The sequence below is a fragment of the Saccostrea cucullata genome, unplaced genomic scaffold (assembly GCF_032062105.1).
Source record: "Saccostrea cucullata isolate Sc308-1 unplaced genomic scaffold, CSIRO_AGI_Scuc_v1 ctg13467, whole genome shotgun sequence".
NCBI classification, from domain to species: domain Eukaryota; kingdom Metazoa; phylum Mollusca; class Bivalvia; order Ostreida; family Ostreidae; genus Saccostrea; species Saccostrea cuccullata.
The window spans coordinates 1-16,116 of record NW_026919634.1 but is presented as its reverse complement, the minus strand read 5'-3'; the positions used below and the strand labels follow the sequence as shown (position 1 = coordinate 16,116).

General features: G+C 33.9%; 1 protein-coding gene and 1 pseudogene across 1 annotated transcript; both read left to right on the top strand.

Annotated features, from left to right (window-relative positions):
* The first annotated feature begins 2,041 nt into the window (after positions 1-2,041).
* Positions 2,042-4,740, top strand: LOC134235012 (uncharacterized; annotated as a pseudogene).
* Positions 4,741-9,916: 5,176 nt separating this feature from the next.
* On the top strand, positions 9,917-13,312 carry LOC134235005 (uncharacterized). Its single transcript, XM_062717082.1, is given in 3 exon segments — positions 9,917-10,110; positions 10,457-11,963; positions 12,205-13,312. Coding segments are annotated over 3 exon segments (2,112 nt in total). The 5' UTR covers positions 9,917-10,084; the 3' UTR covers positions 12,784-13,312.
* Positions 13,313-16,116: the final 2,804 nt, after the last annotated feature.

Sequence of the window (16,116 nt, the reverse complement as noted above, 5' to 3'; positions counted from 1 at the left end):
AATTTCTAATTTTGGTAAATCATTTCGGTTTTACCCCTCTACTTCTAGACACATTCTTAAACTAATTTTTATATCTTATCCTCCTCTCAACCTTTAATAGTGGCCTCTACAGGTGATAAACTAGCTTGATTTGAATTCTTTAAGACATTGCAGAAAATTCTAATTCAATCAAGATTATCGCTTGTGGAGATGACTAAGAAGGGTTGGGAGGTGTATAAAACATACAGATTTATTTAAAATGTCTCTAGCTTATGGAGGGAATGGTAGAAGATTAACCAATGCTGGAGATTGCTAAAATTCTCCAAAACAGTGCGCAAAAAATTGTGCCTCGAAGTTTGCATTATGGGATCTGTGGCATAATGGTCAAAGACAACTATATAAAACCATAATGTTACAGTTGTGCAGCTAGTGATATAGATATGCCTACTTCTGAATTCATTTAATATTGTGGACTAAAGCTTGGCTAAAATTACAATTTCATTGATACGTTAATTTACAGGGATGAAATCTTCATACTATATAGAGTACTAAAGCAATTGCAAGTTAAATATTAAGGGTGAAATTTTAGGTATTTGGGAATCATAAAATTTAAGGAGGCCAGTTTTGTTCTTGTGGATTTAATTTCCAGGATTAATTTACTTGTATCTGCAAAAGGGTAAAAGGAAAGATGCTCGGACCCCCCCCCCCCCAGCAGGCTCATGCCTTCGCCGTTGGCCAAGTGGTACCTTATTAGGATTTACCTCCTATTTTGGATAGCGTACCACCTGCTTCAATTTGTGAGATTAAGCATTCCAAATTTAAATGCAGAAAAACAGGACATTGTATTTCTTTCCATATAAAAATTTATACAAAAATGTTTCACTTTAAGTGTTACTCTTAAATTGGAAGTAGAGATCTACAGATCAGTTATGATGAGACAGGGCAGCAGTGTTTAAACAGCAAATGTCAACATCTGCCTTTATTGACGAGGCCACAATAAAGATTCTTAGATTCTCATCCGAATCTGCGGGTTTTATATATTTTTAATTTACAGAATTTTTATTGACCTAGTCAATTGGTGTAGATTTTTTCTGTTCTACCAGAATAAAAATCAAAATTGAGGTCTTTTTATTTCTAACTACATATTTTTTGATAAAGTGATTCCTATATTTCCATTTCTCCATATAATCAATAGAGCCCCATCCTAACACCAGAGTCGGGGGCCATAAAATTCTCAATTTTGGTAAAGGCACTCTTGCTCATCATAACTATGCACAAAGTTAATATCCAGGAGCAGAAAAGAAGATTTACAAAGAAATAATGCATTTTCACTATATAAGCAAAGGAGACCCACCCTAACACCAGAACTCCTGACCCTATGGCCATCAAATCTATAATTTTGGTAGAGGCATTCTCTTGCTCATCATAACTATATACTCTGTCGGTTTATCCAATACCTAGGAGCAGAGATTTTCAAAGAATTACTGCATTTTCACTATATAATCAATAAAGCCCCAACCTAAAATCAAAACCCCTGACCCTGGGGCCAAAACATCAAGTTGTGATGCACATCAACCAACGAAAACGGACAGTAATAAGTCACCTGAGTGACTCTCATCAATACATGTAACAGCATATGAAGTTTGATGAAAATATTTAATTACTTTCTTTTAATCTGAGCTTTGAACTTAGCTAACTCCAAAGTGAGATGGAAGTACAGAAGACGTACATAACAAAATTTTAATACGATATGCCTGGGCCATATTCATGGTGGGACCTAAAAACCATTCTTAACAATCCACAAATTTATACCTATACTAGTATGCTACTGCTTAAGGACAAAACTAATTCCATAGCAGGAAATATCTTAAACCAAAGTTCAAGTGTCATTAATCTCAAGTCTGTATCAGAAAATTTCATCAAAAGCAACAGGTGTCCATAATACATACAGGAAACGAAATAGATATGTTATATTGGGTAAGTAGGAAATTGAACATTTTGACAGAATTTGATTCAGTAAGAAAGTTTCCATATTTCCTAAGCAGAGTTAATTGAAATACGTCAGTATTATATTCACTTGTCAAATTAAAATCCTCAGTGTCTGTGAGCTTGACTCCCCAATACCTATCAAGAGGAAGCTCCTTAAGGTTAAATCAGCAGAAAGGAATATACGCCACTGAAAATGGACTCCATTAGAAGCTCACAAATGTAAGTTTTAATTACAAGAATTTATAACTCTTTAAACAATTAGTTTAAAATATATTTATTCAATAATGAAATGGATTGAACAACAGGCATAAATGCCTATGATCGTTCTCTCCATGACTCTTTAAACAATTCCTAATTCATCTGAATCAGTGTAATTTGTTGACAGTAAAATTGGTTTTAACTTTTTACACCACTAAATTTAAAACATAATATATATCCTAGACACTTTTAGTTATAAATTTCACTATTTAAAAAAAATGAATGATTTAGTTGAGTTGAATAATAACTGATTCAGTTGAAGAAGTATTTATTTATTTTATGATTTTTGAATGTAAAAATTATCATTAATAAAAATTATATTATAGTTTTATAAAAGTGAAACATTAATTAAACAAAAATATAAATTCCACATTAATCATTCTCAGTACTGAAGACAAACAACACATATCAGAGTCGGTGTTTGTGGGACTGTGTCATAAAGTGGGGACCTCACAAGTGGTGGCCTTGAGGAGAGATGTGGTGGACATCTGGGAGATGGTGGAAAATCAAAAGGGAGCAAGTGATGAGTTCAGAAGTATGTTGAGTGGAAGTAAGAGTGAAGGATTCAGACTGGAAGGATCAGATATAGACTTTATGTTCTGGCCAAATAATGCTCGTGTGATCTGGAAATTATCTCAGTCTCAGTATTACAACACACACAGACAAACACTGATCCTCTGTGACTGTTCTGATAGTCCACCAGGATACACTTTGTTATATCTACTGTCACCAAGCATGAACAGAGGAATCCAAAGAGAGTGTGTTAGAATGAATAATAGATATTATATATCTAGTTCTAAATACAGACAGCTCACTGTATCTGGGTTATCACTATCTTTTAACCCCACTCCACATGGACCCTGTGCCAGTGGAACAGTTGGAAGACTAGAATATGATTTTGCCCACTGTTTTGTCAGTGACTTTTGGCCTCCCTCTGCCTCCTCATGGATAGACAGATGTCACTCATGGCCCCAGCCTCATGTTGTTAATGATATAGTGAAAAATGGATGTCACTTTGTAGCAATAGGACATAAGTTAGGAAATCATGAAGATCATGAATGGAGAATTTCTTTCTCCCTAGCAGAACAAAAACTTGTGTATGTAATGAATCACTGTCAGTTCTTAACTTACGGCTTACTTAAATTGTTCTTAACAGAAATGATTAACAATGGGGTAGGTGATGATGATAAATTACTGTGTTCCTATCACATGAAGACAGCAGTTTTTTGGGTGATTCAACAAAATACAATTCCTCACTGGTGTCCACAAAATCTCCTGGGGTGTTTCTGGGTCTGTTTTAAACTCATCCTCAAATGGGTGTATGAGGGAGTCTGTCCTAACTTTTTCATTCCAGGCAACAACATGTTTCTGAGTAAAATTCATGGCGTCAAACAAAATCAGCTATTTATAAGACTGTCAGAGCTGTATGAAAAGGGTTTAGCATTCCTGATACACAGTTCCTCCATTAGATCTTGCATTATAGATGCCCTCTATAACCCCAGAAACTCCATCTGTACAGATGATCATACTCTGATTTCTGAATACGAGTTTGATGGAAATCTATTTCTTGAAATACTACCTCTTTACATAATACCAGCCAAATTGGACATACAAAGCTTCATTAGATATTTACATACAATAGAACAGATGATAAGTTCACCCCTCCTGACACAGTATCAAGTCCTCAAGCTACATTACATGACCGCTAGGGTCCTTCAGTACACTGCTTTTATATTTCACATGGAAACGTACACACCTGACAACAAACTGAGTTATAAAGCTGACAAAATGTCCAGTCACATGCTGAAATTAGCAGCCAAGTTTGGTTGTATTACAGACATGCTGTACATAGCAATGTATTATTACAAGACACTTAGATACATGGAAGCTTTATCTGTTATACAGATGATCAAGGTCAAGTTAGCACAGCCTTATGTGATGAATATGGATAAAGTAGATACAGCGTTGTATATTGAGGCTGTAGGGGGACAGTCCTGGTCTACAAAGATAAGACAGGCTTTAGCAGGGGATATCATACTTATCAATAGAATCCATTACATCAGTGAACTGATACCTGAACAACAGTCTGGTCTACAGAATGAAGAAGATGTATTATGTATACCACCCTTGGTACTGTTATACATGCTAGAGATCTTGTGCTACAGACATGTAGACACAATGCGAGCACAAACAGCTCTAGATGATCTACAGACCCTAGTTCACTATGATCAGGGACAGCTTATACATTTACTATCCAGAGACATATCATGGCAGATTCTGGGGATCTGTCAACAGGTGACAGGGAACCTCCAGGCTGCTCTATACTCATACCAACAATGTCTCAGACAAGAACCATTCAACAAAATACAAACAGCTACAGAAATGAGAATACAGAAAGTTTGTCAATGGATTCCCTTTGTTAATTAAATGTCAGATGATATTTGTAGGAGTTAACCTGATAGAAATTTATCATTTGCATATACTCTTCTGATTTCATATTTTCTTTTCTGTCTGTTTTATTACATGTATTATATGGCTAATACTAGTAACTAGTGGGTATTGGTTTTTTAACAAAAATCACATGTCTCCCCTTCTTTAACAACATTAACAAATGCAGTTTTACTATGAAGGTGAAAAAGAATAATGCACTGCATCTTTCAAGTCTTTTATAGGATCTAAAGTTATTGTCTGGTCATGTTTTTTTTCTTAATTCAATCTTAAAAGAAAAAAATGGTCAAGGTCAAAAAAATTGATGTAGTGTATTTAGGCTTAAAGTTGTCTTTACTTGTTCCAAATAACAATCCTAATGTCAAGAAAGGTATAAAGTTATCAATTCAAATATATTTCATATGAACGTTTGACCTTGACCTAATAATAATTGGATCAAGGTCAAAAATTTTCATCACATAATCTCTCCATCTAAGAGTCCTCTGCATGTTACAAGTTTGAAGTCTAAATGTCAAAAGATTCTCAAGTTATGTTCAAAACATGTTTTTTTCTCTATTTGACCTTGGGTCAAGGTCAAAATCCTTGTGCACTAGATCTTGTATTTAATGTCTTCTTTCTATGTTACATGTTTGAAGTCATAATATCAAAGGGTACTCAAGCTATGACCTAGACTCTATTTAGATGTGAAAATTTGACCTTGACCTAATAATATTGGATCAAGGTCATATAATATGATCACATAAACTTTCTCCAATGTGTCCTCTGCATGTTCCCAGTTTGAAGTCTAAATCTCAAAGATATCTCAAGTAGTGGTCAAATCATGTTTTTCTATGTTTGACCTTGAACAAAAAAAGGGTCAAGATCAAAGTTCCTGTGCACTGCATCATGTATTTAATGTCTCCCTTCTATGTTTTAAGTTTGAAGTCCTAATATCAAATGGTATTCAAGCTATGGCCTAAACTCTATTTTGTTGCGAAGTTTGACCTTGACCCTATAAACATTGGATCAAGGTCAACAATTTTGATCACATACACCCTTCTCCTATGTGTCTTCTGCATATTCCAAGTTTGAAGTCTAAATGTCTGAGGTATCTAAAGTTATGTTAAAATCATGTTTTTTCTCTATTTGACCTTGAACATAGAAAGGGGTCAAGGTCAAAGTTTAGGTGCACTACATCTTGTATTTAATGTCTTCTTTCTATATTTGAAGTTTGAAGTCCTAATATTAAAGGGTACTAAAGCTATTGCCAAAACTCTATTTTAATGTAAAAGGTCAAAAATTTTGGTGGCGGACACTTCGCCTCAAGGTCATCTATCTATGTTCCAAGTATGAAGTCTTCAGGTCAAAGGGTATTCAAGTTACGGCCTGGACAAAATTTGGATGAAGAAGAAGAAGAAGAAGAAGAAGAAGAAAATCGACAAAAACAATATGTCTCCCCTTCAGAAGGGGAGACATAACTAGTCCATAATAAAATGAAAGAGGCACCATTGCTTATCATAATTACAGTCAAACCTGTATTTATCAATCACCCACGAGAGATATTAAAAGTGACCTTTATAGCGAGGTGACCTTTGGATAGAGGTTCATCTTTTTAAAGGAATTTATTTATACAAATATGCCAGTTTACTTGTGTTTATATATAAATTAATGTATTTCACTAGAAATATACAAGGAACTTATATATTGTAATTTTTATTTCGCATGACTTCTGTGGATGAATTCAAACAAAATTCAATGAATCCTAGAAAATTATAAAATATTTGTATATAGAATCTTACAAGGTAAAAGCATTATCCCCCATCAAAGCAACAATTTTTTCTCTTGTGTAAGGAACGAATATATTACGCAATGAAGAAAATCAATCAAATATTTTTTTTATCTAAACTTGAATTGTAAAATAAACTTTTATACATATATATATATATATATATATATATTTTAAATGCATGTAATGGATATTTGTGTAATTAAACAGACAGGTAACTGTCAGATGTACTCAGTTGATATTGGTGTTAAATAAAGACTTAACATATTTATTAATTTTAGTTCACAATCCCGCACCACTTGACCAATTATTTACATTAGTAACAAATATTGGGAACTTTTGATGCCATGTATCAACTTTTTACAATCAATCAATATTTTAGTGTCGTCTGACATTTCAGTGTCATGGTTTCCTATTTGGTAAACAAGGAAGTAGACAAATAACAAAATCAAATTCACTCAAGAAAATCTGGAAAATTTAATTGTCAGTAAGAGTTACTTCCCTTTGTTCACAAAAAAATCAATACAACTTTGGTCATTTTTCTACCTATCTTACTTTGAAGTTTTGAAGTGGCTATGAAATTCACAATTTTTGTTTCCTTTCACCCATTGATGCTGTATACCAAATTTGGTTGAAATTTATTCAGTAAGTCTAGAAAAGAACTTAAAAATGTTCAAAAGTTTACGACAGATGACGACAGACAAAAACAGATAGCAAAAGGTCAATTGACTAATTTCAGGTGACCAAAAAATGTGCAATGTACTGTGCAAATTTCTTGCCAACTGTAAAGGAGAAATTCAATTTCTAATTTTGGTAAATCATTTAGTTTTTACCCCTCTACTTCCAGACACATTCTTAAACTAATTTGTATATTTTATCCTCATCTCAACAATTAATAGTCACCTCTACAGGTGATAAACTAGCTTGATTTGAATTCTCTAAGAGATTGCAGAAAATTCTAATTCAATCCAGTTTATCACTTGTAGAGACGACTAAAAAGGCTTGGGAGGTGTATAAAACATACAGATTTATTTAAAATGTGTCTACAATTATTGAGGGAAAGGTAGAAGATTTACCAGTGTTGGAAATTGCTGAAATTCTCCAAAACTGTGCACAAAAAATAGTTTGCATTATGGGAACTGTAGCATAATGGTCAAAGATTACTATATAAAACCATAACACTACAGTTCTGCAGCTAGTGATATAGGTATGCCTAATTCTGGATTCATTTAATATTGTGGACTTAAGCTTAGCTAAATTACTATTTCATTGATAAGTTAATTTACAGGGATGAAATCTTCATACTATATAGAGGACTTAAACAAGTTAAAATTGAAGAGTGAAATTTGAAGAACCTGGGAATCATTAAATTTCAAGGAGGCCAGTTTTGTTCTTAGGGATTTAATCTCCAGGATTAATTCACTTGTATCTGCAAAAGGGTAAAAGGAAAGACGCTCAGACCCCCCCCCCCCCCCTTAGCAGGCTCATGCCTTCACCGTTCTCCAAGTGGTATCTTGTTAGGCTTAACCTCCTATTTTGGATAACGTACCACCTGCTTCTAATTGTGAGATTAAGCATTCCAAATTTAAATGCAGAAAAACAGGACATTGTATTTCTTTCCATATAAAAATTTATACACAAATGTTTCACTTGAAGTGTTGCTCTTATATTGGAAGTAGAGAACTACTGATCAGTTATGATGAGACAGGACAGCTGTGATTAAACAATTAATGTCAACATCTGACATTATTGACGAGGCCACAATAAAGATTCTTAGATTCTCATCCGAATCTGCGGGTTTTATTTTTTTTTTTTTTTTGTTTTTTTTACAGAATTTTTATAGACCTGTAGTCATTTGGTGTACATTTTTTCTGTTATACCAGAATAAAAATCAAAATTGAGGTCTTTTTATTTCTAACTACATATAATTTTTTTGATAAAGTGATTCCTATATTTCCATTTCTCCATATATCCAATAGAGCCCCACCCTAACACCAGAACCCCTGAACCTCAGGCCATAAAATTCACAATTTTGGTAGAGGCACTCTTGCTCATCATAACTATGCACAAAGTTAATATCCAGGAGCAGAAAAGAAGATTTACAAAGAAATAATGCATTTTCACTATATAAGCAAAGGAGCCCCACCCTTACACAAGAACTCCTGACCCTAGGGCCATCAAATCTATAATTTTGGTAGAGGCATTCTCTTGCTCATCATACACTTTAATTTTTGGATATATCATGCGATCTGCTGTGAAAAATCACATATCTTTAAATCTTTCTGTTAAAGACAGTGTTCACAGAGAAATCAATTTCCTGGAATATTAACTTTTAACATTTTGTCATCTCTAAATCCTTACACATAAAATAAGTAAAAAAGTGTAGATCCTTTCATATAAAATCTTACTCCATGTGATAATTGACAGTAGTTTTAACAATATTTAGCCAACCTCTTGAAACACATTCCTATTATTTACATAATTCAAACCATCATCAAAAAAATTGATTCACGATAAAAACTCGCAATTGGCGAAGCCCGCTCAATGCATAAATTATCCAATATTTCCGTTATCGTTGATGTCCCTTGCATACTCTACTAACTAAAGTGATTCCTTATATTTCCATTTCTCCATATATCCAATAGAGCCCCAACCTAACACCAGAACCCCCGAACCTCAGTCCACAAAATTCACAATTTTTGGTAGAGGCACTCTTGCTCATCATAACTATGCACAAAGTTAATATCCAAGAGCAGAAAAGAAGATTTTCAAAGAAATAATGCATTTTCACTTTATAATCAAAAGAGCCACACCCTAATACCAGAACTCCTGACCTAGTGCCATGAAATTTAAAATTTTGGTACAGGCATTTTCTTGCTTATCATACTATGTACTTTGTTGGTTTATTTTAATACCCAGTAGCAGTGAAGAAGATTTTCAAAGATTTAAAGCATTTTTACTATAAAATCAATAGAGCCCCACCCTAAAACTAAGATCCCTGATCCATGGGTCAGCACATGAAGTTGTGACGTACGTCAATGGACGAAAACAGATAGCAATAGGTCACCTGAGTGACTCTCATCAACATTTAACTTCATATGAAGTTTGTGAAAATATCTTAATTTCTTTGAAACTGCATGAGCTTTGAACTGAGCTAAATGCAAAGTGTGACGCCGGGGGAAGGACAGAAGATGGACATAACTAACACTTTATGCCCCACCATACATAAGAACCATTCTTAGCAATCCAATATTTGACACCTATCCTTTTATTCTACACTTTTGCTTAAGGACAAAAATAATTCCATAGCAGGAAATATTTAAACCAAAGTTCAAGTGTTATTTATCTCAAGTCTGTATCAGAAAATTTCATCGAAAGCAACAGGTGTCCATAATACATACAGGAAACGAAATTGATAAATTGAGCTAATTTATTGGGTATGTAGGAAATTGAACATTTTGACAGAATTTGATTTATTAAGAAAGTTTCAATATTTCCTAAACAGAGTTAATTGAGATACGTCTACAATATTTATATATTCACTTGTCAAGTTAAAATCGTGGTGTCTGAGCTTGACTCCCCAATACCTATCAAGAGGAAACTCCTTAAGGTTAAATCGGCAGAAAGGAATATACGCCACTGAAAATGGACTCCATTAGAAGCTCACAAATGTAAGTTTTAATTACAAGAATTTATAACTCTAAAAACAATTCCTAATTCATCTGAATCAGTGTAAATCAGAGTAATTTTTTTTACAGTAAGATTGGTTTTTAACTTTTTACACCACTAAATTTAAAACATAATATATATCCTAGACACTTTTAGTTATAAATTTCACTATTTAAAAAAAATGAATGATTTAGTTGAGTTGAATAATAACTGATTCAGTTGAAGAAGTATTTTTTATTTTATGATTTTAGAATGTTAAAATTATCAATTATGATGAGTACATTATAGATTTACAAAATTGGAACTTTTATTATAAAAGAATATAAACCACACTTTAATAATTCTCAGTACTGAAGTCATACAACACATATCAGAGTCGGTGTTTGTGGGACTGTGTCATAAAGTGGGGACCTCACAACTGGTGGCCTTTAGGAGAGATGTGGTGGACATCTGAGAGATGGTGATGAATCAAGTGACACCAAGTGATGAGTTCAGTACGATGGTGAGTGGAAGTCACAGTGAAGGATTCAGACTTAAAGGATCAGATATAGACTTTATGTACTGGCAAAATAATCTCCGTGTGATCTGGGAATTATCTCAGTCTCAGTATTACAACACACACAGACCAACACTGATCTTCTGTGACTGTTCTGATAGTCCACCAGGATACACTTTGTTATATTTACTGTCACCATGCATATATAGACACATCCAGAGAGCTTGTGTTAGAATGAATAATAAATATTATATATCTAGCTCTATACACAGACAGATCGTTTTATCTGGGTTATCACTATCTTATAATAACCCAACTCCACATGGACCCTGTGCCAGTGGAACATTTGGAACACTAGACTATGATTATGCCCACTGTTTTGTCAGTGACTTTTGGCCTCCCTCTGCCTCCTCATGGATAGACAGATGTCACTCATGGCCCCCGCCTCATGTTGTTGATGATATAGTGAAAAATGGATGTCACTTTGTAGCAATAGGACATAAGTTAGGAAATCATGAAGATCATGAATGGAGAATTTCTTTCTCCCTAGCAGAACAAAAACTTGTGTATGTAATGAATCACTGTCAGTTCTTAACTTACGGCTTACTTAAATTGTTCTTAACAGAAATAATTAACAATGGAGTAGGTGATGATGATAAATTACTGTGTTCCTATCACATGAAGACGGCAGTTTTTTGGGTGATTCAACAAAATACAATTCCTCACTGGTGTCCACAAAATCTCCTGAAGGGTTTCTGGGTCTGTTTCAAACTCATCCTCAAATGGGTGTATGAGGGGGTCTGTCCTAACTTTTTCATTCCAGGCAACAACATGTTTCTGAGTAAAATTCATGGCGTCAAACAACATCAATTATTTATAAGACTGTCAGAGTTGTATGAAAAGGGTTTAGCATTCCTGGTACATAGTCCCTCCATCAGATCTTGTATTATAGATGTCCTCTATAACCCCAGAAACTCCATCTGTACAGATGATCATACTCTGATTTCTGAGGCTGAGTTTGATGGAAATCTATTTTGTGAAATACTACCTCATAACATACTACCAGGCAAATTGGACATACAAAGCTTCATTAGATATCTACATACAATAGAACAGATGATAGGTTCACCCCTCCTGACACAGTATCAAGTCCTCATGCTACAGCGCATGACCGCTAAGGTCCTTCAGTACACTGCTTTTATGTTTCACATGGAAATGTACACACCCAACAACAAACTGAGTTATAGAGCTGACAAAATCTCCTGTCACATGCTGAAATTAACAGCCAAGTTTGGCTGTATTACAGACATGCTGTACATAGCCATATATTATTACAAGACACTTAGATACACACAACGAGTTGGATAAAAATCATATTCAACTACAAATCATGGGAGATTCTTTTTATCCCATGTTTAATACTTCACAACCGATGTTTAACACTGTTTTATGTATAGGACTTTGCTATATTTTACTTCCTTACGTTAACGCAAAAACCATTGTGACGTCATAACTGTGGGATATGAAAACGATATCCCATGAGCTATATCCACGGGATAAAGGTGTAAACATGGGATAAATAGCCATATATTATTACAAGACACTTAGATATGTGAAAGCTTTATCTGTTATAGAGATGATCAAGGTGAAGTTAGCACAGCCCTATTTGATGTATTGGTCAAATGTAGATACAGGGATGTATATGGATAATGTAGATAGAGAGATGTACACTGAGGCTGTAGGGGGACACTCCTGGTCTACAAAGATGAGACATGCTGTAGTAGGGAATATCACACTTATCAATAGAATCCATTACATCAGTGAACTGATACCTGAACAACAGTCTGCTCTACAGAACCGGTGGATTGTATTACTTCTTCCACCCTTTATAATGTTATACATGCTAGAGATCTTGTGCTACAGACATGTAGACACAATGCGAACACAAACAGCTCTAGATGATCTACAGACCCTAGTTCACTATGATCAGGGACAGTTTATACCTTTAATATTCAGAGACATATCGTGGCAGATTCTGGGGATCTGTCAACAGGTGACAGGGGACCTCCAGGCTGCCCTATACTCATACCAACAATCTCTCAGACAACAATCATTCAACCACATACAAACAGCTACAGGAATGAGAATACAAAGTTTATCAATGGATTCCCTTAATTAATTAAATATCAGATGATATTTGTAAGAGTATATCTGATAGAGATTTATTATTTACATATACTCTTCTGATTTCATATTTTCTTTTCTGTCTGTTTTATTACATGTATTATAAAGCTAATACTAGTAACTAGTCCATAATAAAATGAAAGAGGCACCATTGTTTGTCATAATTACAGTCAAACCTGTATTAAGCAGTCACCTACGGGATCCATTAAAAGTGACCTTTATAGAGAGGTGACCTTTGGATAAAGGTTAATCTTTTTAAAGGAATTTATATAAAAATATGCCAGTTTTTTGTGTTGATATTATGTATTTCACTAGAAATATACAAGGAAGTTAGGTATTGGACATAAGTGATCTCACTTTTAACATGTTTAATTTTTGTTTCTTCCGCTTGACTTTTGTGGATGAATTCAAACAAAATTCAATGAATCCCAGAAAATCAATAAAATATTTGTATATTGTATCTTACAAGGTAAATGCATTATCCTCCATCAAAGCAACCATTTTTTCTTTTTTGTAAGGAATGAATATCTTATGCAATGGAGAAAATCAATCAAATATTATTTTATCTAAACTTGATTTGTAAAATTAACTTCTGTACATATATCTATATATATATATATATATATATATAAATGCATATAATGGATTTTTGTATAATTAAACAGACAGGTAACTGTCAGATGTACTCAGATGATATTGGTGTTAAATAAAGACTAAACGGTATTTATTAATTTTTGTTCTCAATCCCGCACCACTTGACCAGTTATTTATTTTAGTAACAAATATTGGGAATCAGCTGACTACAGAGCAGGTCATGTGATTATCTGTTGTCAATTCAGTGTATAAATGATGGACTAACATATTAGGAGCAAAACAATGAATTACCACTTTAGAAAACATCAGAGATGGGATCAGGTGCCATAAACCACTATGTGGTCTTTTTAAAATGAAAGTTTCTACCCTAAGCTGTTTCATCAACAGCAGGGGTTTGTTATGATCATAAATGTCACTTTGAAACTTTATATGAATTCGTGACTGTGGCTTAAAAATTTCAAAATTTTAGACTTGTTTATTTTTTAAACATTTTGAAACTTCTGATGCCCTGTGTCCACTTTCTATATTGTACGATCACACATTTTTAATGTCATCTAACATTGCCATGGTTTCCTATTTGGTAAACAAGGAAGTAGACAAATAACAAAATTAAATTCACTCAAGAAAATCCAGAAAATTTAATATCAGTAAGAGTTACTTCCCTTTGTTCATAAAAAATCAATACAACTTTGTTCATCTTTCTACCAAGTTTTGAAGCGGCTATGAAATTCACAATATTTGTTTCCATTAACCCATTGATGCTGTATACCAAATTTGCTTGAAATATATTCAGTAGTTAGAAATGAAGCTAAAAATGTTCAAAAGTTAACCCCTTTCAAAGAACGACGTACAACAGACAACGACAGACGATAACAGATAGCAATAGGCCACTTGACTAAACTCAGGTGACCAAAAAATGTGCAATTTAATGTGCAAGATTTCTTGCCCACTGTTTAGGAGAATTGCAATTTTTAATTTTGGTAAATCATTTAGTTTTTACCCCTCTACTTCCAGACACATTCTTAAACTAATTTGTATATTTTATCCTCCTCTCAACCATTAATAGTTGCCTCTACAGGTGATAAACTACCTTGATTTGAATTCTCTAAGAGATTGCAGAAAATTCTAATTCAATCCAGTTTATCACTTGCAGAGATGACTAAGAAGGGTTGGGAGGTGTATAAAACATACAGATTTATTTAAAATGTCTCTAGATTATCGAGGGAAAAGTAGAAGATTTACCAATGCTGGAGATTGCTGAAATTCTCCAAAACAGTGCGCAAAAAATTGTGCCTCGAAGTTTGCATTATGGGATCTTTAGCGTAATGGTCAAAAACAACTATATAAAACCATAATGCTACAGTTCTGCAGCTAGTGATATAGATGTATGTCTAATTCTGGATTCATTTAATATTGTGGACTAAAGCTTGGCTAAAATTACAATTTCATTGATAAGTTAATTTACAGGGATGAAATCTTCATACTATATAGAGATCGAACTAAAACAAGTTAAAAATGAAGGGTGAAATTTTAAAACCGGGGAATCATTAAATTTCATGGAGGCCAGTTTTTTCTTGTTGATTTAATTTCCAGGATTAATTTACTTGTATCTGCAAAAGGGTAAAAGGAAAGATGCTCGGACCCCCCCCCCCTAGCAGGCTCATGCCTTCGCCATTCCAAGTGGTATCTTGTTTGGCTTTACCTCCTATTTTGGATAACGTACCACCTGCTTCAAATTTTGAGATTAAGCATTCCAAATTTAAATGCAGAAAAACGGGACATTGTATTTCTTTCCATATAAAAATATATATAAAAATGTTTCAGTTGAAGATTGATTGTATACTTTTTACGTCCCACTCCAGAATATTTCACTGATATGGAGAGTCACCATTGCCGGTGAAGGGCTGCAAACTTAGACCTAGATTGGCACTCAGGGCCTTTAAGCAGGGAGGATCTGAGACACACCTGTTGTGGCAGCAGTTTATACGTTTAAACATTTAGCAAACAAGCAAGGGGGTTCTCAACATGTTGTTTCACTTTGTTACTCTTAAATTGGAAGTAGAGAACTACAGATCAGTTATGATGAGACAGGACAGCTGTGTTTAAATAGTTAATGTCAACATCTGACATATGGACAAGGCCACCATAAGGATTCTTAGATTCTCATCCGAATCTGCAGGTTTTATTTCATTTTTTTTTAATTTTACAGCATTTTCATAGATCTAGTCAATTGCTGTAGATTTTTTCTGTTATACAAGAATAAAAATCAAAATAGAGGTCTTTTTATTTCTAACTACATATCATTTTTTTGATAAAGAGATTCCTATATTTCCATTTCTCCATATAATCAATAGAGCCTCATCCTAACACCAGAACCCCTGAAACTCAGACCCTAAAATTCATGAATTTGGTAGAGGCACTCTTGCTTATCATTTCTATGCACAAAGTTAATATCCAGGAGCAGAAAAGAAGATTTACAAAGAAATAGTGTATTTTCACTATATAAGCAAAGCAGCCCCACCTCAACACCAGAACTCCTGACCCTAGGGCCATCAAATCTATAATTTTGGTAGAGGCTTTCTCTAGTTCATCATAACTATATACTCTGTTAGTTTATCTCATACCTTGGAGCAGAGATTTTCAAAGAATTACTGCATTTTCACTATATAATCAATAGAGCCCCAACCTAAAAACAAAACCCCTGATCCCTGGGCCAAAACATCAAGTTGTGATG